The sequence below is a fragment of the Callithrix jacchus genome, chromosome 1, assembly GCF_049354715.1.
Source record: "Callithrix jacchus isolate 240 chromosome 1, calJac240_pri, whole genome shotgun sequence".
Taxonomy (NCBI): Eukaryota; Metazoa; Chordata; class Mammalia; order Primates; family Cebidae; genus Callithrix; species Callithrix jacchus.
The window spans coordinates 162,527,955-162,550,618 of NC_133502.1; the positions used below are offsets into that span (position 1 = coordinate 162,527,955).

General features: G+C 52.7%; 1 protein-coding gene across 9 annotated transcripts in view; it reads left to right on the forward strand.

The window, feature by feature from the left end:
• The window catches only part of COL27A1 (collagen type XXVII alpha 1 chain), a 156,373-nt gene that overhangs the window by 80,313 nt on the left and 53,396 nt on the right, over positions 1 to 22,664 (forward strand). For 6 of the 9 annotated variants that reach the window (XR_013536080.1, XR_004728611.3, XR_004728610.3 and 3 more), the window contains exons 18-28: positions 1,132 to 1,185; positions 1,795 to 1,848; positions 4,370 to 4,423; positions 4,591 to 4,644; positions 6,282 to 6,326; positions 7,558 to 7,611; positions 10,150 to 10,194; positions 14,821 to 14,874; positions 16,764 to 16,817; positions 17,054 to 17,107; positions 20,949 to 21,002. Coding sequence is in view for 6 of the 9 variants with exons in the window: in XM_035255482.3 (XP_035111373.2) it covers positions 1,132 to 1,185; positions 1,795 to 1,848; positions 4,370 to 4,423; positions 4,591 to 4,644; positions 6,282 to 6,326; positions 7,558 to 7,611; positions 10,150 to 10,194; positions 14,821 to 14,874; positions 16,764 to 16,817; positions 17,054 to 17,107; positions 20,949 to 21,002 (576 nt within the window). In the remaining 3 variants the exon portion in view is untranslated. The remainder of the gene's footprint in view (positions 1 to 1,131; positions 1,186 to 1,794; positions 1,849 to 4,369; positions 4,424 to 4,590; positions 4,645 to 6,281; positions 6,327 to 7,557; positions 7,612 to 10,149; positions 10,195 to 14,820; positions 14,875 to 16,763; positions 16,818 to 17,053; positions 17,108 to 20,948; positions 21,003 to 22,664) is intronic. The other 3 variants (XM_054259309.2, XM_054259310.2, XM_035255485.3) reach the window with 2 other exon arrangements.

A 22,664-nucleotide genomic window follows, 5' to 3' on the forward strand; every position in this document is an offset into this window, starting at 1 on the left:
AACTTATTTCTGGGCCCCAGCCTCTTGCTTTCTCTCTGTCTTCCTTACTGCCTCCTGACTGTTCTTCTGAGCATAAAGCTCTGCTCTCTGCTCACACACCATCCAAGGCTCCCTATTGCTCTCAGAATGACACTCTGGCTCCCTAACCATACATCAGGACCCCAGTGAGTGTTCTCTCTAACACTCCCCCGCTCTCTCCCTTCCAGCCCCGTACTCCAGCCCCACTGAGCTGCCCACCGTGTGCCTCTGCACATACACACAGACTGCTCCCACCCCGGTCTGCCTCCCTGAGCCTCTCCACACCACCCTGCTCAGAGGCCATTTTTCCCACCTACTCAGAAAGTGGCCATTTCATTCTCTCAGTGCCCTGAGGGGCATGTCCTTCCCTTACTGGTGGTGCTGCCTTTCTCCTCTGATTTTGGGGTACCTCTGATGAGTCCTCTGCTGGACATTGAGTTCCCTGAGACCAAAGCTCCAGACGGCCCTGATGGAACTCGGCTCAGGGTGCTGCTCTTGATGGCGAATATTTAGGATAAGGTTGAGGGAGTGAGTAACTGGCCTTGCTCACTGACAGATGGACTACAGGTCAAACTGAGGTGGCCTTGACTTCCAGAGCCCAGCTGTGGGTCTGCTGAGACTGGCTCCCCTTTGCCTGTGTCTGGCATCATGTGGCCACATCTGGACTCTCCCAGCCAGTCAACGAGGCCCAGATGTTGGCCAGCTCTCCCTCTTCCTCTCCCCTCCCTCCTCGCTGGCCTGTCCTGACCCAGCCTCCATGGCTCCACATTGTGAACTGTAGCAGGCCTGGCTTTTTCGCTGCTGGACCTAGTCTTCAAGGTTCCCCAGGTGTCAAGGGCACCACAGAGCCTGTGCACAGCCCCAGCGTCCCTGATTCTTCCGCGTGAGGACAGGCACTGCTGTTTTATGTTAGCATTTCCTCGGGGCCAGCCTATAGGGGTGCCAGGCAGGTGTTATCCAAGCCAGAGCTCACAGCAGGGAAAGGAAGGAAAGAGCTCATCCTCCTCCAAGGCGGGTGTTCTCTGGGCCTGGGGCCAGCAGGAAGAGTGGGCGGCTGTTCACCTGGCTGTTTCTCTTCCTCACTAACCCCAGCCTGCTCTGGGTCTCTTCCAGGGGAGCCAGGGGTTGCCAGGGTTCCCTGGCGCACGGGGGAAGCCAGGGCCTCTGGTAAGTACCTGCTCCTCTAACACCCCCAAACTTCACACTCTCCAACTGATCATGGAACGTGGACCTCCAGGACTTCGTTCCATCCTGCAGCAGAACTCCTGGGGACAAGCAGGGCAGGGAGGAATGGGATCTGCTCATTTCACAGATGAGGACACTGAGAGGCGCAGAAACTCACCCAGCCTCAGAGGCAGGCCTTATTCACTGACAAAGCTCTGATGAGGATCTGGGGTTCCTGCTACCTTGTAAACAGTAGTGATGTTATCAATAACAGCAGTGGCTGCCACTCATTGAGTGTCGCTGTGCATCAGACCCTTTCCATACTGTGTTTCTTTGAAGGCTACCAACTACCCCAGGAGTTAGGGAATTAGTATTGCTCCCATTTTACAGATAGGCAAACTAAAGTTCCCAAAGGTGAAGTGACTTGCCGAGGGCCCCATGGCTAGGAAGTGCAGGAGGCAGAGTTTGAATGGTCACTCCTTCTAGTCCAGGTAGATTTTATGCACATGTTCCTGAACTTTCAAACCACCTACAGCCAGGGGAGTAACGTGGGAGGTTCATGGAAGCTGGGGCCCTCACCCCTGCCTCCCCGAAATCTTTTCTCTTCCACAGGGCAAAGTTGGAGACAAAGGATCTATTGGGTTTCCCGGGCCCCCTGGACCCGAGGTATGTGATGCCCCATTTCTCTGTGTCTTCCTGCAGCTAGGACTCGGACTTATCCTTGGGAAACTAAGGCCCAGAGTTGGGGAAAGACTTGCTTTAGGGCATGCAGGGTATGAGAGATGAGGCCAAGGGGAGAGATTCCTAGATCAGCAATGGTTTACTTTACATTCACCCTCTGCTCTTCTGCTCTTACCGAGAGGCTCTCAAAAGTCAGCAGGGACAAAGAGCTGGCCTCAGAGGCCTCTGCCAACTTTGTGGCCACCGCAGCTTTGCGATTCATGAAAGCCCTCTGTGCGCCACTGGGCCCCTCACAGGACATTCTCCACTCAGAGTTCCCGCTCCAAGCCCTGGAACGTTCCTAACCACCCACAGCCACTCTGGAACGGTTCAGGGCTCAGAGCTTCCGGGTGTGGGGAGCAAGAGGTAAATGCAAAATTTGGGCTTTTGAATGAAGAATGGGAAATAAGGATAGATTTAGCAATTCATATAATAACTCTAGTTAAGTAAGGAGAGAGGCTGAGGGTTTCTGATGCGTGTGATCATTGGCATAGGTAGGCTACACCTGAACGATCAACTTGGAGTTCACCCGTAGTGGAGTAAAGCAAGCTGGCTGGGTTCTCTTTGACCCTGCTCTCTTTAATATGGGTCTGGTATCTGGAGAGTGGGGCTGAGCAGGAGCCAGGGCTGCTGTCCATCTCAGGATCATTAGCACCCAGGGCCAACCCCACCTGGAGCCCCCCTCCCACAACGCCCTGGCTTCTGGGTCTTGCTCACCCATGAGATCTCTGCATCCAGCACAAAAGTGTGGCTCTGCAGATCGACCAGACCCTTCCAAAGATCGCTGCTGCTATCACTCAGATGGATGAGGAAATGTTTCCTAAAAGCTACAAGTTCTGACTTTCCACTGTGTTGACTTTGGCTCTGACACAGTCCTATCTTTAGACAAATGGACTTGGCCTCTCCTTCATGGCCCCAATTCCCTCCTCTGGTCACTGGAAAAAGGCTTTTCTGGGAGTCCGGCTTTCCCAGCATTCTGGCCCGTGAGGGTGGAAAGCATGCTCCCTCACATTTATGAGGCACCTCCTGGTGCCAGGAGGCCTTGTAGTGTCTTTGAGATGAGAACTTGCTGAATTGCACGACAACCGCATGAGGGAGGTATTACTACCACCGGTTTACAGTTGAAGGAACTGAGTCACAGAGCAGGAAAGTGGCTTCCCCAGGGTTGCTCTGCTATGTAGGAGCAAATAAGGTCTGTTTGGGCTCTCTCCTGGGTCCCTGGACACTTTAGCCATCAGCCTCTCCCATCTTTGTGTCTGTTTTGATTGGTCGACTCTGTAGCAGAGAGATAGCTCTGCTCCACTGAAGGCGGAAGCTGATAAGCACAGAAGCTGATAAGTGTGTCAGCACCCTGCCTGCTTCTTTGCCTGCTTTCCCAGAGACCATGGGAGGGAGCTCCAGCTCTTCCAGCACAAGGGCGAATTCTCTTACTCATCAATGGGTCAGATGCAAGTGAGCATCAGCATCCCGACTGCCAGGTTCTCACGTAGAGATGGGCCCACCCCAGGCAGACTTCTTTTCCCGGGGTACAGGACCCAAAATCATTTTGGATGCAGATTTTTACCGAGCGCTTGCAACTTTGCTTGTTCAATTTAAACTTAACAACAGCCCTGTAAGAGAGATGCTAGGGGCACCATTTTACAGCTGAGGAAGCTGAGGCTGGGAGAGGCTAAGGAACTTGCCCAGGGTCACACAGGAGAAGGGCAGGTCTCTGGGAACTGGGGAACTGGTCTCCAAATTGTGCAAAGACCATGGTGGGGAGAGGGAGCCCCTGTACTCTGTGAGGCCCTGAAGAGGAGCACAAGGATACTGAGGGGAAGGGAGGTGATTCCACTGCCTGAAGAAAGAACCTTCTATTGCACACTCTTCCCACAGGAATGGCCCTCATCAGGAAGCAGGTGGAGTGGGGCAGAGAGGGAGCCCCCACGGGTGGAGTGGGGCAGAGAGGGAGCCCCCACGGGTGGAGTGGGGTAGAGTCCAACACATGTGGCCAGGATGTAGGAAGGACTTCAGCTTAATTAGGTCAGCACTTCTCAGTGCTTTCAAAGTCACAGCAAACCCAGAAAATAATCCTCTCTGTAGGATTACTGCAGTCAAGACAAGACTTCTCAGGGCAGGGTGTGGCTAGCTCTGGGGAGCAATGTCCCTGGACACCCGTAACTCTGACCCGGTAGCGGCACCAGATTTGAAAATAACGACCTTGAATGTGACTTTGCATGTTACAACCTTCATGCTTTCCTGCATTCGTCCCATTTATTGTCTCAGCAACTCTCTAAGGTGTCAGGGCTGGAACCACACCTCCTGTTTGAGATCTCAGGATTGTGGGATCAAAGCGGTTAGCCGATCAGCCTGGGGTCCCATCCCAGTAGGATGAGATGGAAACCCAGGTCAGTCCCTCTGTAAGACACAGACCCATAGCACTCCCTTCACAGCCCCCTGGGTGACCCTGCTCTCTGCTTCCCCGCAGGGATTCCCAGGAGACATCGGCCCCCCTGGGGACAATGGCCCAGAAGGCATGAAGGTGAGTCCCTTCCCAGGGTAACTCCAGTTGGAGAAGCAGACAGCTCTGCAGAAACCACAGGCCTCAAGGGCTGGCTGCCTGGCTTGGAAGCAGGGGGTGCCTTGCCAGCCTGTGATGGCGATGGAGGTACCGCCTCTGAGACTCCCTTTTTGTTCCCTTCTCCCCAGGGTAAGCCTGGAGCCCGAGGCCTGCCGGGACCCCGTGGGCAGCTGGGGCCCGAGGTGAGACTGTCTGGCCCTGCTCCACTGCCCATCCTGGCCTGACTGCAGCCCCCAGCCTGCCGTGTCCTGGGTACTGAAGGCCTTAGCTGGAGGCTGGAGTCTCCTCAGCCAGGACACCACATAGGGCTGCCCCAGACTCACCCACCAGCTCATCCTATACAGCCTTGCTCCCTCCAGGGACCTTCTCTGCCCTGTTGTCACCTGACAGGGTGGCTTCCCCCACCCTCCCTCCTCTGCACCCTCATCACCCTGGATTTTTCTTTCCCAGAACTGCTGCCACTGCCATGCTTATAGTAGCAGTTTATCAGGGCATTGATGGGGAGTGGGAATTGTCAGCCCCATTTTACAGGTGAGGCCACCGAGGCCCAGAGAGGGAAAGAGAGTTGGGTCTCATGGTTAATAGCAGGCACCACAGTGGGAACCCAGGTGGGCTTGAGCTCAAAGTTCATGACATATGCCCTATGCTGTCGACTCTGGGCTTCCTGGGAGTGGCCTGGGGGCACCTCCAGAATATTATAATGACTTGCACAAATAGTGGCAAAGCATCGATTTGCTTATTTATGTGCAGTTGGTGAAGTGGATGGGGAAGGGTCTCTATGGGCCTGTTGGAGCATCAGGTGGGCACTAGATGACTGGGCCCCTGATTTTGCCCTGTGCACAAGGCCATGCTTAGCCTTCCTATGCCCCACCTACCTTAGCTCAGATGCCAGGCCCCCGTGACACACAGCCCTGGGCTGAGGGTGCAGGAAGCCCAGATTCACCGCCAACGCAGGCGGGCATCCAGCTGACATGGATCCCTTCTTGGGCTGGCTCTGGGTCTGGCGGGGTCCCAGCGCTGGCTCTGGGAGCCACCACGTGGAGCTGCTTTCCTGGAAGCTGGGGGAAAGGAGCTGGGGGGTGGTTCTGGAGGGAGCCCCTTGGTCAGGCCAGAAGGAGCCTGTTCAGAGGCTGCCTGAGCCTGTGGGGTTGCGGGGACCTGGAGAGTCTCATGGACCAGAAATAAGAAAGAAAGGGAGAGGAGGGAATGGCACCAGCCATGTGCTTCTGTCTACACTCATGTTACCACTCAGAAACCCTATGTATGTCTGCCACTTGTTCACAGCTTCATTCATTCATTCATTCATTCATTCACCAAATACCTGCTAGACACTGCACCTTCCTGAGTGATATTTGGGGGTGGCTGCAAGAATGAATAAGGCATCATTGCTGTCCTCCAGGAACTCAGTGAAGCCAGTTATTATACTTGAGGATGATCTTCTCCACTCTGGGAAACTGAGGCACAGTGAGGCTGAGATCTGCTAGTGAGCAAACGGCAAAACTCAGAGCTTACATCTTTGAGCTGCAGCTTGAGGCTCTGTTCCTCACAGCACACAATGGGGTTTAACTCTCATGCCCAGGACTATGAAGCCTGGAGTCTCCCTTGACTGGAAGTCACTGTGTAACCTGAGCTCTAGGCCATGACCTGTGGAGCCTCTGCCCTGGGGGAGGTCCAGGCAGGTGGGCCAGCCATGCCATTGCTCTCCGTCCAGGAGGGCTCTCCTCTGTCCATCCCTTTCCCTCCATACAGGACAAGATCTCTGCAAGTCCAACTGGATTAATTTTCTCCTTTTTTCCTCTCTCGTGTCTCCCAATTCTAGGGAGATGAGGGACCCATGGGGCCACCAGGGGCCCCTGGCTTGGAGGTGAGTATCACTGGCCTGGGGGAGGTGGGATTCACGGGAGCTGAGCCAGCTGTGCACTGGCAGGGCAACATCTGGCCAGTGCTCCAGAGAAGTCATCAGTGAGGGCCTTGGACCAAGCCAGAGAGAGGACTAGGACAGACCCCAAAGGAGAAAGACAAGAGCCAGGAAACTGTCACTGCCCACGTCTTACATGCCGGGTGCTTCGTGTCAGTATCCTCCTGGGTTCTCCCATGTCACAGGACTGCTTTCCTTGGTTTCATTAGAGAAGAGGCAAATGAGAGTGACGGCTTCAGCTCAACATCTCACAGCCAGGCAGTGGGGGCGCCCTGCCTGGGACCTCAGCCCAAGTCCTGTGCACTGTTGCAACTGCCTTCCCCAAGTCCCTTGTCCCACGCCCCCTCTTCATCGCAGCCACTGCATAAACCAGCAGTTCATGAAATTTGTGGTATCTGGACCTCTTATGCTCTTAAAAATGATAAAGGACCCAAAGAGCTCTGTGTGGGTTACATCTACTGATATTAGTAATTAAAACCAAGAGACTTTAGATGTATTTATTCATTCATTCATTGAAGATTAATCGTAAACTCATTTCCTGTTAATGAAAATAATAATTTTAGGAGAATTCACTCTATTTTCCATGGCAAAATAATTGAGTGGAAAGAGTGGCACTGTGTCACTATTTTTGCAGATCTTTTTAATGTCTAGCCTAATAGAAGTCAGCTGGCTCCTCTACTCTGCTTCTGCTTTCAATCCATGGACAGCATCGCAGGTCATGCAGCCCCAAGAGAGTGATATTGACAAAGGCAAATGACATCTTAGCGTGATTATGAAAATCATTTCAACCTTGTGAACCTTCTGAAAGGATCTTAGGGACCCCTGGAGTCCTCAGGCCATACTTTGGGGACCACTGGCATAAACTCTCCCCTTCCCAGTACCCCTGATCATTGGCCAAGTCCCTTCCTTTCCCTTGTTCCCTGAAGGCAGATGTCATCATCCTCTTTTTGCAACAAGAAGACCAACCCAGGGACAGGAGAGGCTTCCCTGAGTCCACGCAGCTAGAGACCCTTCCTGTATTTTAGGATAGCTGGCCACCTGGTGACTCAGGATTCTGTGTTCCTGTCTTCTCAGGGCACTGGCCCTCTATAGCCATGGGTACCCTGTGCCAGGTCCTTGGAGCTCCTGGACCCCAGCAATGTTGCCCCTGCCCAGCTTACCTCTCTCTCTGTTGCAGGGTCAGCCTGGCAGGAAGGGGTTTCCTGGGAGGCCCGGCCTGGATGGCGTGAAGGTGAGGGGACCTGGAGATGCCTGGGGACAAGAGGAAAGAGGGGATCCTACATATTGGGGCCCCAAGTCAAGCCCCAAATCCCATGGCCAGTTGTGAAAAGGGAGAAAAAATTGATCCCTATTTGGAATAAAGTATTGGTAAAAGAGAAAAAAAATGGACATAACCTAAGCGTCCAACTGGGGAGGATCATTCAAGTAGTAGGGTATAGCACAGCAACCCTAGATGGTAAGTCAGGCTGTTTGCAGGATGGGAAGATGCCTGTGTATGGGGTAGTGGTGGTGGAGGAAACAGGTTATAAAAGGGGATGCTCAAGTGTGAGCCAGTGGCAGGGGCTAGGTTGCACCTCCCTTCCTTCCTCCCTCCCTCCTCCCTCCCTCCTTCCATCCTACCTCCCTCCCTCCTTCCTTCCTTCCTCCCTCCCTTTCTCCCTCCTTCCTCCCTTCCTCCCTTCCTCCCTCCCTCCCTCCTTCCTTCCATCCTTCCTTCTTCCCTCCCTCCCTTCCTCCCTCCTTCCCTCCCTCCCTCCCTCCTTCCTTCCTTCCTTCCTCCCTCCCTCCCTTCCTCCCTTCCTTCCTTCCTCTCTTCCTCTCTTCCTCTCTTTCTTTCTTTCAAGATGGAGTTTCACTCTTGTTGCCCAGGCTGGAGTGCAACAGCACGATCTTGGCTCACTGCAACCTCTGCCTCCCAGGTCCAAATGATTCTCCTGCCTCAGCCTCCCGAGTAGCTGGGATTACAGGCATGCTGCACCCCCATGCCCAGCTAATTTTGTATTTTTAGTAGAGATGGGGTTTCTCCATGTTGATCAGGCTGGTCTTAAACTCTCGACCTCAGGTGCTCCCTCGTCTTGGCCTCCCGAAGTGCTGGGATTACAGGTGTGTACCACCACGCCTGGCAGCACCCTGTTTCTTTATGCACAGAGCAGAGGCTAGAAAGTGGACAGGGGTTATCTCTGGGTGGTGGGATAATAGGAGATTTTCATTTTCTTCTGTGGGCCTCTATATTTTCCCTACTATGCACAAATAAATAGGCAGTACATATATTAATAGGGTTTTAAAAAAATGTTATCAAAGCAGACCTGGCCCAAGGTAGGAGAGAAATGACCCTCACCCCATGGGCAGCCTCACTTCATGGTTTTCCAAGGACTCCACTTGATTTGGAGTTTCCCAGCCATTCTGAGCAAAAGATCGTCTGGTCAAGTTTATAGCTGAGCAAACCCACAGGAAATTAGGGCAGAGCCAGGGGGAGTCCAGGTCATCCATTATCTCCCTCCCTTCTGGGGAAATGGCCCACTTATCTATCCTGGTTTTCATGAGGGTTGGGAAGGAGCTGAAGGAGGAGAAGTCTCCACCTGGACTATCAGTAAGCCACATGCATGTGTGTGCCAAGCTCCTGGCTAGCCCGAGCCCATGTCCTGCTGTCTGAGGTTTCGGCCTCTCTCCCTCAGCTACCAGTTGGGTTTCTGTGGTGGGAGCGGTGACATTGTCTGTGTGGATTTATCCCATGGGTCTGCTATGGGGAGACCCGGGCAGCTGTGGCCGCCTGAGGAGCAGAAGCCACCTCAGCATGGGATAAAACAGGCAGACAAGGCCGAGATAGGCCACCCAATGTGAAAGTGGGACAGAGCCTTGAAGACAATTGCATCTGATTTCCCTTCTTTATAGCTGGGGAGGCTGAGCCCAGAGCAGGGATACTCACCCCAGCCACCTGTGAGCTCTGGTGGGTTGAGGCCTATGACCCCAGTGCCCTGATGCCCCATTTCACCACCCTTTCTGTGACAGGGCAGCCTGTTGCAGTGGAAGTGTGTGTGTGTGTGTGTCTGTGTGTGTGTCTGTGTGTGTGTGTTTGAGACAGAGTCTCACTCTTGTCACCCAGGCTGGAGTATAGTGGCAGCATCTCAGTTCACTGCAACCTCTGCTTCTGGGGTTCAAGCAATTCTGCTGCCTCAGCCTCCCAAGTAGTTAGGTAGTGATTACAGGCATATACTACCATACCCGGCTAATTTTTGTATTTTTAGTTGAGACGGGGTTTCTCCATGCTGGCCAGGCTGATCTCGAACTCTTGACCTCAGGTGATCCACCTGCCTCGGCCTCCCAAGGTGCTGGGATTACAGCATGAGCCACGGCACCTGGCCAGGAATATGTATTTCAACCGGGCAAATTAAGGTTTCAGTTCTAGCCCTACCTCTGGCTGACTGTGTGACCTCAGGCAGGTCGCTTCGCCTCTCTGGGCTTCATTTTCCACCTCCACAAAACGCAGTGGACGTCTGAAGGACCTAGATGAGACGTACACATCCGGGTGCTGAGTAAGCCAAGGCCCCCTCAGAGGGAATGAGTGACTAGAGTCATGTCTGCCCGCCGTTCTGTCCAAGTACCCCTTTGTCTCTGCCATTTGTTGGGGGGGTCTCCAAATCCACACACTGAAAATAAGATCCCTGGTTCATCCCCACCAGTGGCAACGAAGGCCAGCAGGCCTGGGGAAGTCCCAGGGGGTCTAGACATCCGTCTCCCATCCTGATCTATCCTCTTTGTCTCTTCGCAGGGGGAACCAGGAGATCCTGGCCGGCCGGGGCCTGTGGGAGAGCAGGTTAGTTAGCCATGGTCTCTGAATGAATGGCTCCATTTATTGGGCCCTTACTCTGCCAAGCCCTTTGCCAAGCGCCCTACATGCACAACCTGGCGTGATTCTCAGAACTATTCCAGAGGCAGGTTCAGTCCTCTACCCTTTTCATGGATGTGGACGGTGACCCTCACATCCATGGGAGGCAGTGTCTGAATGAGGAAGCCACATGGATCGTAGTCAGAACAGCTTCTCCCCACAGCCTGACTCTACACGCAGGTTTTTAGTGCATTTGCCCAAAGAGGTTACGTGCCTGCTGTCCCAGGACATTAAAACTGCAAGAGCCCTTGGCAATCCTTGCTTGTGTTTCCCTCAGCTTATAGATCAGGAAGCCAAGGGCCACTGAAGGGTTATCACTTGCCAAGGGCCCTTGGTCTAGGCATCCCTAAATTACGTAGAAAATGAAATTCAAACCAGTGGCTCTGGCTGGTTGAGAAACTGGGTCAAGGTCTGAAGAAGAGAAGAGATTGCAACTAGTCATTAAAATAGAGGTTTGAGGATCGTGACCTTCAATTAAAGTCCAGAGAAACAACTCTGGGTGATGGACGGACGGACAGCTTCAGTCCTTCCTGCCCAGCCCTGGGGCCTCCTGAAAGCTTAACCTCTTGGCTCTGGGAAGAAGAGGTGTGGACCTCCTCCACTCCTTCAAATATGGAGCTCATTCCTGGATGGGGCTTCCTTGAGCCGGAAGGGGCTTCCTCCAGCCGGAAGGACTGGTGCTGTACGGATGGCCGTAGAGGAATCTGGCTGCACCACGAAGCCCTGTCAGTGGCGTGAGACTCGCACACGATGGGCTTCCTCACTAGGCTGCAACATCTGTTGGGGAAGAAAGGAATTAAAGCAGGGGGAGGCCTGGATTTTTGAAATCTTTCCAGTGTCATTCGAGCGCATTCTGTGGGAAGCCCGGGAGTTTGGAAAGGCTGCTGCGGCCTGGATCTATTTCCTCATTGGGAAAAAAAAGGCAATGTGATCAGCAAATTCAATTTCATAGTTATGCTAATGGTAGGGCCCTCGGGAAATAGATATACAGGGTCTTGGAATTCAGAACACAAAACATCCTTGGAAATCTAAGAGTCCTTACCATTTTTTGTGCCTTGGATTGATTCCCCAGATTGGAAAAGCCCAAGGATCCCCTTCTCAGAGTAGAGTTTGTAAATGCATCAAATTAAAAACAAAGGAAACTGATTATATGGAAATGCAATTATGAACATATGTTAAAATGTAATATATTCCTGTATATGCTTCTTTAGCAAAGCATTAGATGATGAGGTCGAGCAGCAGATATAACCGCGGCCTCAATTTTGAAATAACGCCAAGCCTTAGTGATGTATCTTGAGATCTCTGCAGCAATGATTGTAATGTGACATGTCACTTTCTGGGACAGTCCCAGGTCCTGGTAATCCTGCTGTGGTTTGTTGCCTAGACTCATATTTGAGGCAAATGCTAAATTTCAATTCAAAGTTTGTGAAAATAAAAGAGTTAGAATTTTTTTCCGTTCAAGTTGATAGACCCTCTGAATTCCATTCATAGAGCCTGACAAGGACCCCAGATTTAGAACCCCCAGATTCTAGTCCATGTTGGCAATCTGGGATTTATGGAGGAGAAGCAGGTTTGACCAAGATCACCACCAAGTGGGGTGGTGGCAGAGCTAGAGCCAGGAGGGGCTCATTTGGTGAGTAGAGTACCCAGCTTGCTGCCCAGGCAGCTTGGACAGTAATGGGAAGGAGGCAGCGCTGGAACCCTGTGGCCGCTATAAGGCACCTGGGGGTATCATGCCAGCTGTTCCCCTGGCCCCCACCCCATATGGTCCCAGTGAAATGGTGGGCATTCACTGCAGAAGCAGAGGATCCCTGGGAAAGTTCTGAACCTTACACCACAGAACCTCCTTGTAATCATAGTATTGGGTCGGTGCCATTATAATGGCAAAAACTGCACTTACTTTTGCAACAACCTAACAGCTACATTTATTAGTCACCCGTTAGGTACCAGACTCTGTGCCAACTACTATCTACACAATTGTCTCTGGCAGTAGGTATTATTATCCTCATTTTGCAAAGGAGAAACTGAGGCTCTGGGAAGTTAAGTAACTTATCCAAGATCTCACAGGCGGTAACGTGACTGTCAGAGACAAGATTGACCCTGAGGTCTGCTGAGTTCCCAACGCCTGCGCCGAGGGGCTGAAAAACTCTCTAATCTCCTGAGCCCTGGCATGTATCTAATAGGCCCTGGCCAAAGTGCTGGGATAGGGCATGGGTCTTGCCTTCAAGACGCGCTGTCCAGGGGCAGCCATGTATGTAAGCACGCCACGCTGAGCTGTCTAGTCCAGCTTGAGGTCCATAACCTTTTCCTTCTCAGTTGTATCCCCAATGCCTTGCATATGACAGGAGGCAGAAAAGCTCCCATAGCAGACAATGGCCCTTTTTCTGGAGGCCATGTGAGGACCAGGCCAGCCTCCTCCCCAAAACTGGGGACTTGGTCCTGCCTGTGTGGCGCCCACTGTGAGTAACAATGCTGCCTCCCCCTTTGCCCACCTGAGAGGAGCCAGCTGTGCCTGCAGCTTTCAGATCTGCTTCTCCATCGACCCGCCTGGATTTCTGGGGCTGGCTTCCCTGGACCAGCCTCAAGAACAGGCCTGCCAGGATGTTCTGGGGACCATACACCAGGGGGAGTCCCAGGGGTGGGGGTCAGGATGGGGCACTTGCTGTGTGGCTCTTATTCATTAGGATCCTGTTTGGCTTCTTGTTTGAGGTTTATGACCCGCTTGCATTCCCGGACCCAGCATCTCATAAATTTAAAGTAGCTATGAAACTTCTGTTTCTCTGGGCCAGTCAGGCAGGGGCCTTTTAACAGAGCAGTTTTTATTCCCTTCATTCGGTATTCTCTAAATGTCTGACTGCTCCCTGTGGGAAGCTCAGGCCTCTGTCTTACCCCTGTGCCCTTGTAAAATAAATTAAGAGGGGATGGGACAGAGCAAGCATGTATGGAGCGCCAATACGCATTGCGTGTTAGCTCCCGTATTCAGAACAACGCCAGGAGCGAGGCGGGTACTTTGATAGTCTCCCATTCTGCAGATGAGGCTCTGGGAGACTGATTTGCCCAGAACCCACACACCTGAAGACTGCATGACAGTGACATAAACTGCCAAGCACAGGGCGTGGCACACAGGAAGTATTCAATACATTGGAAGCTGTTGCTGTAATATCACTATCACTTGGAAAATGCTCTAATTCATTTTTTTAAATTAGGTTGTTGCAAAAATCAAATACTTAATTATTTTCTGTGACATGTTAGCTGTGACCCGATACCTGGTACCTCATCCCTCCTACCTCATACTTGAGAAAAGTCTCTGAGCCCAGGGAACCAGGGGCAGGCCCAGGACCCACCATGTGTAGTGCCAGGGTGGTGCCATGCCTGGCCCTGTTCACAGTCACATGCTCTGGGGGCCTTGGGCTGGAGGGGAAGGTACCATGGTCTTTGGAGCCACACAAACAAGAGCCGACATCCCAGGTTGCAGCAGTGAGACACGTGTGTCCCTCGCTGAAGTGACCACTTTAAAACTGACTTTAGATAAGAAAGTGTGGATCGCAGAGGTAGCCCTCTCACTGTAGTTGATGGACAGCTAGGCTGGGTTTATTGCCTGAGCACATAACCTCTGGCCAATTCCTGACCCAAGGTCTCATTTTACCCTGGCCAGGGTTTGGGGGACAGTCTGGGGGACAGCAAGCGGATTTTATGGAACAAATCCACTCATCCCTTTATCTTTCCTAATTCCCCCAGAACCTCTTGGCTGCCAATCTGGGTTCTTCCAAAGCCACTTCTGCACTCCCGAAACACACAAGGCCCTCCCTGCTCAGTTTGCATTTTCCTTAGCAGAAAAGAGGGTGGGGCCTGAACAAGAAATTGATCGGCCTTCCCAGGTGACCCTTTTAAGCTCTCCACCCTCACTGTGCGTGTGCATGTTTGCCTGCTCAGGGAGACGGCAAGGGCTGGGGCCACCTAGAAGAACCCCCTGGAACCCACAGGCAAGTTGTCACCCAGCAGAGTTCAGCAGAACAGCAGGAGATGCACGTGTGTGTCTGCGTGTTCACCCTTTCAGAAAAAGGCAAGGAGGCCTTTCAGAAGACAGTCAGGAGGCCTCCACCTCCCCGATGCCAATCAGGTCTCTTGGCGGAGGCTGTTACAGTATTTCTATCCCAGCCAGCGGGTTTGTTTCACTCTTTGAAACAGCCCCAGAGCCCCGAAAGATGGGGACAGATGGCCTCTTCCCAGTACAGCTTAAGGGCCACCCCCTGCCCCAGCTCTCCAAACGTGGCAGCCTCCCAGCCTGCTTCTGGCGCGGGAAGAATGTGTGGCGCTCCCAGGGATGTTGGCAGTGGCCCCACTGCTTGGCTTCAAAATCAGAACCATCTGGTGGAGTGAGGGAAGTCAGGATGGTGCCCAGAGAGAGGCAGCGCTCTCCCAGGCACAGCCCCACGCGGCCGGATGACCAGGCAGGGGCAGGAGGCACCTGGGAGATGAGCTTCAGGGGAGGGGAAGGAGCATGCAGGCCAGGATTTACATTGTTTCTCTTGCTTTCCTGAATGTGTCTCATAGGGACTCATGGGATTCATTGGTCGGGTCGGGGAGCCAGGAATCGTGGGAGAAAAGGTAAGTGGTGTTGAGGAGAAAAGATACACAATTAGAGCTTGTGTTTTGAAATGTTTAAAAGGAGAAGAGGCCCTTCAACCTGGGGATTGCAGACTACCCTCCCTTCCCCTCTCTCCTGACCTGGCATTCTGAGCTTGCCGAGAGCCACTGTTTCCTTTCCTGGCATTCCTCGGAGGTCTGTTCCTGCCCTCCTGTCATCAGCCTTAAGCACAGTTAGACTTCTATATGACAATGACAATCAGCAGATGCATGTGATCTGGGCTCCTCACGGCTGCCCACTGGTGCTGCCCAGGTGTGGGCGAGAGCAAGGAGGGACAGATTCATCTTTACAAAGAGGAAGCATGAGCATGTCCTCAGCTTGCCTTGCTAAGCCTCTGTTTTAGATGAGATAAAAAAGGCTCAAATAGGAGAGGTGACTTACTCAAGGTCACCGAGATAGTAAGTGGCAGTGCTGAGATTTGAACCAGGTTCACTGCCAAAGGTTAGTTACACTTGGCTCACTAAGACGCTCTGCCTCTTATTGGCTCCCAGCTCCCAGCAAGGGCCTTGGTGGCACTTGCCTTCCTTTATGTGGGTTTATCCAGTCCCCAGAGCAGGCCCTCTGGGAGAACCAGTGTTATTCCCATTGAATAGATGGAAGAACTGAGGTCCAGAGGGAGGAAGGATCCTCCAAGCCTGGCCCCACCTAACTCTCCAGGCTCCTCTTGTGTGTCACTCTATCACTCTATGTGGCCCAGACCCTCAGGCCTCTGCCTTCTTCCTCCTCCTCCTCCTCCCTCTCTTCCTTTTAAATTCAACTTTTTATCTTGAAATCTTACATTTCACTTTTTATTTTGAAATAATGACAGACTCATAAGAAGTTGCAAAAAATAGTACCCTTCACCCTGTTGCTTCCCATGGTAGCATCTTACATCATGGCAGCACAACATCAAAGCCAACTCTGGCGTCCTGCTATTGCTCAAACGACCCCTGTCCCTCCTCACCTACAGACCATTGCCCATGCCCTTCCCTTGGCCAAATCCACTCTTCCCATTCCCATCTGCCCCCACCCTTTTTGTCCAGATACTCTTAATTATCCTTCAGCTTCTGCGTCAAGAGAGACTTCCCGAGGGAAGCTTTCCCTGACCAGCTCTGCCCCCAAGTGGGTCAAGCCCCCCAGCGATAATACCTTACACCATGGCCCCCACCCTCCCTGCCCTGTGTCTCCTATAACCCTCTGAGTGCCTCGCTCCATGGGAGCAGGTCTACTCACCATTGTATATTCAGAGTCTGGCAGGCAGATAGTGTTGGGCACATAGTAGGTGCTCAAAAAATACTTGCTGGCTGGGTGGATATAAGAAACAGGGTCTCACAAAAACAGAGCCAAGATTCGAACCCAGAGTACCTACCTTCTGGCTAGAGCATCTGCTACACTGCTGGCCCTGCACAGTCTGTCTAGGTCAGTTGAGAGGGAATGAGTTATGTTTCTGATTCTCTAGCATCTCATCTAGGTTTGGACAGGGGGTAAGGAGAGTGAAAGAAGTGCCTTCTCTTGCTGTTTCCACCTCTTCAAGCCTAGATGCCAGGTCTAATAAGGACCACATGATGTGGCCAGGATCAAAGGGGACAATGTAATTAGCGCTTCCTTAATCAGGACCATCCTTGGAGGGAAATTCACTGTATGGCCTGCTTCAGGGGATGTTGAAGCCTTCTGGGGCTTGCCAGAGGTCTTGGCTTCCTCTGAGTGAAATCCCAGGTCCCTGCCTGGATGATGTGGCCATGACCCTCTAGAGGCCTTGAGCGAGCCCCTCCTTCTCTTTGAGCTTCTGGATGGGCCTCTGCACCTACCTCCCACAGAGCCACCCCACAGCCATAGCCGTGACCTGCCTGCATTGCTGTCTCCATCACAGGGTGATCGTGGCATGATGGGACCCCCAGGTGCACCTGGACCCAAGGGGTCGATGGTAAGGAGTAAGGCTGCATCCTCTTGCCCCCTCCTGTTGCAGCCTTGAGTGATAGCTCTGCTTTCCTCCATGAACCGCATACCCCAGATGTTCAGAATGACCGGCTCCCTCTTTGTCCGTGGGGTCTAGCTTCTGTCCTCTTGGCTTCGCATTGGGACTGAGCCGACTGAGGCGGGACTGATGGAGGAAGGGGTACCTTCTGCAGCTGGTTCCTTCTTTGTCTTCTCTCTCGGCAGGGTCATCCTGGAATGCCAGGTGGTATGGGGACCCCTGGAGAGCCTGGACCCCAGGTAACCAATGCCCTCGTGTTCCCTAAGCACAAACCACTGTCAGATAAGGGTTAGGCGGCCAGGTGTGGTGGCTCACACCTATAATCTCAGCACTTTGGGAAGCCAAGGCAGGCAGATCACTTGGGGACAGGAGTTTAAGACCAGCCTGACCAACATGGCAAAACCTTGTCTCTAATAAAAATACAAAAATTAGCTGAGCATGGTGGCACACTCCTATCATCCCAGCTACTCAGTAGGTTGAGGCACGAGAATCATTTGAACCCAGGAGGCAGAGGTTGCAGTGAGCTGAGATCACGCCACTGCACTCCAGCCTGGGTGACAGAGCTAGACCCTATCTCAAAAAAAAAAAAGAGAAAGAAGGAAAGAAAGCAAGAAAGAGAAAGAGAGAAAGGAAAGAAGGAAAGAAAGAGAGAAGGAGAGAGAAGAAAAGGGCAGGAAGGGAGCGGGGAGAAAGAAAGAGAAAAAAGAAAGAAAAAAGAGAAGAGGGAGGGAAGGAAGGAAGAAGAGAGAAAAGAAAAGAGAAAAAGAATAAGGGTTAGGAGTGCCAGCCTCAGAATCAGACAGACCTGGGTAGAATCCCAGCTACACAGTCTCTGTATTCCTGGGGCAGATCGTGTAACTTATCTGAGCCTGAATTTTGCTCATTTGAAAAACAGAACAAAATAATCATGGTCGTGACAGTGTGACCGTGTGGTTAGCTGGCAGCGTGGGCCGATGCTCATTGCTGAGTGCTGTTTGTTCCTTGGGTGCATCTTGGTTATCAGCAGCATTAACGCTTTTGTCCATTCACTGATTCACTCTGTAATGACTGAGTGATAAGTGCCTGGGCAGTTTCTGGAGCTGCGGGGAGGGGCCCAATCTTGGCTCACTGCAACCTCCACTTCCCGGGTTTGAGAGATTCTCGTGTAGCTGGGATCACACGTGTACCACCACGACCAGCTAATTTTTGTGGTTTTCGTAGAGATGGGGTTTCAGCATTTCCGGGAGCTGGGGATATAGCCGCAAGAAAGGCAGAAAGTGGGCCCTTCCTTTGGAACGTGTAGTCTGGTGTGGGGAGTGGGTAGATAGAACCCAGTAAGTGATGTCTTCTGTGGAAGAAGGAGGCACGAAAATGGAAAATGCTGGACAAACCGGACTGAAAGTCCTCAGAGGCCTGGGTTTCTCATGATGACTGAGGACGCAGGCATATTCCTGAGGCTCCCAAGGCAGAGAGTGGTGGGAGAGGCTGGGGGAGTTGGGGGAAGAGTGTAGCCAGGAGCACTCAAGTTTGGGAGCCCCTTCTCCTCCTCAAGGGTGATGTGTGGGGGGTGGGGTGCTGCTCCCACTTGGAGCTTCCTCAGGTCCCTCAGTTTCTTCGGATGGAAACTCGGGAAGGGCACTCGCTTCAGCCACGGCCAGGGCTGAGGGCTGGGAGCTCAGTCTAGGGTGGGCTTTGGGAATGCCGGGAGAGTGGGATACTGTAGCCCCTGCTGTGATATGGGGCTGGTCCCTTGGATCTCTTGGGATCTCTATCCCTTGATAGACATCTAGGTCCCTTGGATCTCTGTAAGCTGTCTGCCTTATAGCCAGACAGCTGCCCCCAGTGACACTGGGAAAGCAGGCTAGCACAGAGGCCCAGAAAAGCACCTTCAGAACCAGACATATGGGGGTGAAATTCCAACTTCCCAGCTTGCCAGCTGCAGGATTGTTGGCAACATTCATAGCCTCCCTGAGCCTCAGTTTCCCCATCTGTAAGTCAGCATATTGCCACCTTCAGTGTGAGATCGTCGTGAGAGATGGTACTATGCATTGAAGGAGTGCTTTGCAACCCTCCTGAAGAACTATGCGCTTCATGAATGGTAACAACTTCTTATCAGAGATTATAATTAGTAATTGCCACAATTATTAGTAAGGCTACTACCATGAAAAGTGACGTTTCTGGTGACATTGTTCACGCCTGATTGGCATTTTCCCACTTTATCAATCACTTACACCTCCATATTGTCCTACAGCACATTGAGACCCGTCAAGATTATCATCCCCATTATTGGGGTGGGCATGAGGCTCTGGGACCTGCCCAGGGTCACCCAGGGACCAGAGTTGGGTCTAGCATTCAGTTCTGTCCACCTCCTGCCTTGCAAGAGCAGGCAGGTAGCTACCTTTTCCTGAGGACTTTGTCACTTCATCTTCTAGAAACTCTAGGAGGTAAGACTCTTCTATCCCCGTTGTATAGATGACAAAACTGAGGCCCAGTGAGTCGAAGGAACTTGTCTAAGATGGCACAATTTGTAAGTGGCACAGCCTGCACTCGAGCCCGGGTTCTCCAGCGCTACATCCTGCTCTTCGGAGCACGCTATGCCTTGATGTGAAGACTTGGCTCCCGAAACTTCCCAGCGGAGCATTGCATGCCTTCTGAGCTCTGAGATCACTCTATAAAATGGCCCATTCTCACCCAGTCTTTGTGTTCACCACCATCCAGGAGTCAGATCTGCCTTTTATGGGGCCAAGCCCTGGTCCACACCCTGCTTGGTCTGCTGACGAAGGGTCAGCCCGGGGCCCAAGCCCCTCATATCCACCTCTCCGCAGCAGCTGTCAGAGGGTCTGCTGGTTGATAGCTGCAGGGTTCACACCCCTCAAAGCCATCGGGAGAGGGAAATGGGAATATCAAGAGTTCATTCTGAGGCCCCAAATGGGGCTGGGCCTCTCCCTGGTATTCAGAGGAGGAACAAGGCTGGCTCTGCCTTACAAAAGGAGCACACCCAGCCCGAGAATTGCTGCGAGCAGCTGGGAGGCTCCTGCAGCTGGCAGAGGGTCTTGGCTGGCCGGTGGAGGAAGTTGCTGCCTGAGGTCTATCAAGCGGGGTTTGGAATCGGGGTGGAGTTCGGGGAGACAGGGCAGAGGGGTGGCCTGCTTCCTATGTTCTCCTGCGTTTCCTTCCTTCCCACCCTCACCCTCTTCAGTTCGTGTGCTCCTTGTTCATTCAAAAAAGATTCCTCAGTGCCTGTCATGGGGGCCTTGCTCCCCTCTCATACCACCCCACCCCCTTCTCTGCCCCATCCTCCCGCCTCCTTCTCTCCTTCTCGATCCTCTCCCACTCTGCTCCCTCTGCCTCCCAAGCCCACCCTAGGCCTGTGTTCTAGGCTCTTCCTCCTCTTCTGCCCTGGGGGAAAATATTCAGGAAATTATTGGGTGTCAAGGTGGAGGCAAGGGACAGAACTTGGGTCACCAGATTCTCCTTTCTGATGGGGAAGAAAAAAAGAGACGAGGATTTGAGGAGACCTTTTGTCGTACTTGTCATTGTAGGCTGGATGCAGTGGCTCACACCTGTAATCCCAGCACTTTGGGAAGCTGAGGATCACTTGAGCCTAGGAGTTTGAGATCAGCCTGGGCAACATAGTGAGACCTTGTCTCCACAAAAATAAGAAAATCAGTTGGGCATAATGGTGCATGCCAGTGATACTAACTACTCAGCAAGGCTGAGGCAGGGGATCGCTTGAGCCCCAGAACTCAAGGCTGTGTTGTACTCCAGCCTGGGCCACAGAGCCAGATCCTGTCTCAATGAAGAATGAATGAATGAATGAATGGCATCATATCTTCTCATTGGTGATTTTGAGGAAAAGGAGAAGAAAATGTCACATAGGGAGCCTTCTCCCCATTTCCCAGGAAATGTGGCTAGTCAGCTGCCTTCCCCAATGAGCCAGGTGCCCTGTCCTTCCATGTGGAGGCTGCCAGCCCCAGGCAGCTTCTGAACATGCCCATCTGAGGGCAGCAGGCCTTCAAGCTTTGCCCTACACTTCTGGCCCCCCATGTTGCTCTCACTTCCTAAAAAGGGCTCTCTCCAAACTCTTTTTCCTCTTCCCAGGGTCCTCCAGGATCTCGAGGCCCACCAGGCATGAGGGGAGCAAAGGGACGTTGGGTAAGTTGGGCCCAGCTCCTGGGGGCTGATGCTGGTGGGAAGGAGCACATTTGGAATAGGGCCACCTGCAGAGACTGCCCAGTCTCTGTCCCCGCCCAGCTCTGGGATCTGTGACTTTCACAGCACGAGGCAAGGTTCCAGGCTCACCTTCGGCCTGGCTCTGGGGGTGGGACCCCACCCTTCCTTCCAATTCATTTCTGAGCCTTGCCGTCCATCCACCAGGCACAGTCGGGCTCTGGTACCAGTTCTTTTTCATTCATTTATTTAACCAGCACTTATTTAGCACCTCCTGTATGCCAGCCACTGTGGGAGGCTCTGCAGATATTATGGTGAACAGAACAGACATGATCCCTGCCTGCCCTGGTGAGCCAGCCAACAGGTGATCAATCCAGTTGGGAGACACAGGTGATACAGTGCCGGGTCATCAGCACACAGACCGAGGGGGCACCGGCAGCCTGGAAGCCCAGAGGAGGACCCTAGCTGGGCAGGCTACTAAGGAAGGACTTTAGCAGAGGGCAGTGCCTGAGCTGATACCAGCTTCCCAGCAGGGGACAGGCAGGGGAAAGCCTGAAGGTGAGACAGGAGGTGGGTGTTTAGGCATCCCCAGGATCAATGGAGGGGTGAGGGAGAGGGATGGGGCCAGGACTTAGCAGGCACCAAGCGAGACATGGCCTCAAAAACCATCGCTATACTCTGGGGGCAGTGGGAGGCTGCAGAGGGTGTCAAACAAGGGCTGTCCTGAGTCGCAGGGAGTAATCGCCAGCACTTACGCTCTGCCAGACACTGTCTGTCACATGCATTAACTCATTTAATCCTCAACCCTGCCACGTAGGTGCTATTCTCATTCCCACTTTATTTTTATTCTTTTATTATTAGATTACTTAACCTTTCTCCTAGAAAGCCTTTGATTCCTGGGATAAACAAGCTGCTCCGTGATTCAGGCCAAGCCCACAACACCTCTGAGCCTCCACTCCACTCCCAGAGAGGCACAGAGAAGTTAAGTCACTTGCCTCAAGTTGCACAGCTAAAAAGTGGCAGAGCTGGGATTTGAACCCAGAGAATCTGGCTTGTTTGCATACCTAATTCAGCCTTATTTTTAATCACACAGGGAGGGCTGACAGGATGGTCTGCCAATAATGGTATATAGGTGTGGGGCTGGGCAGCCTGATTGTAAAGAGGAAGTGAGATGAACCAGGTGGTATCAGCCCAGGCCTGATATCCAAGCTCCATACAGGGGATCCGTGATTATTATTCTCCTCTTGGCTGGATTTCAAATGGTTTTAAAATTTCCCCCAAACCAGATGGCCTGAGCAGCCAGCCTGGGAGAGGGAAGATTAAGAGGCATTCCTCTGACCCGGCAGGGTCCCTCCGGTGCCCATGTCCTCTGGGTCTCTTCAAGCGGGCCTCGGCTTCAGGGCAGCCAGGCTCCATCCAGATCCTCTGTACGTCCCTTCTGGCCCCAGGAAGCTGGATTCCCTGGAGGGTGAGCTGCATGGGCCCAGGCCCCCTGCCCTGCCTCAGATGCCACGCTCAGGTCCCTCAACTCACTGGGCTCCCCCCAGACATCTCCACCACCCCTTCCCAGCAGTGGCTTGAAGAATGCATCCCCTGCTTAAGGAAACCCAGGCTTCCAACCACATCAAAGTCTCCTGGGCTGAGAGG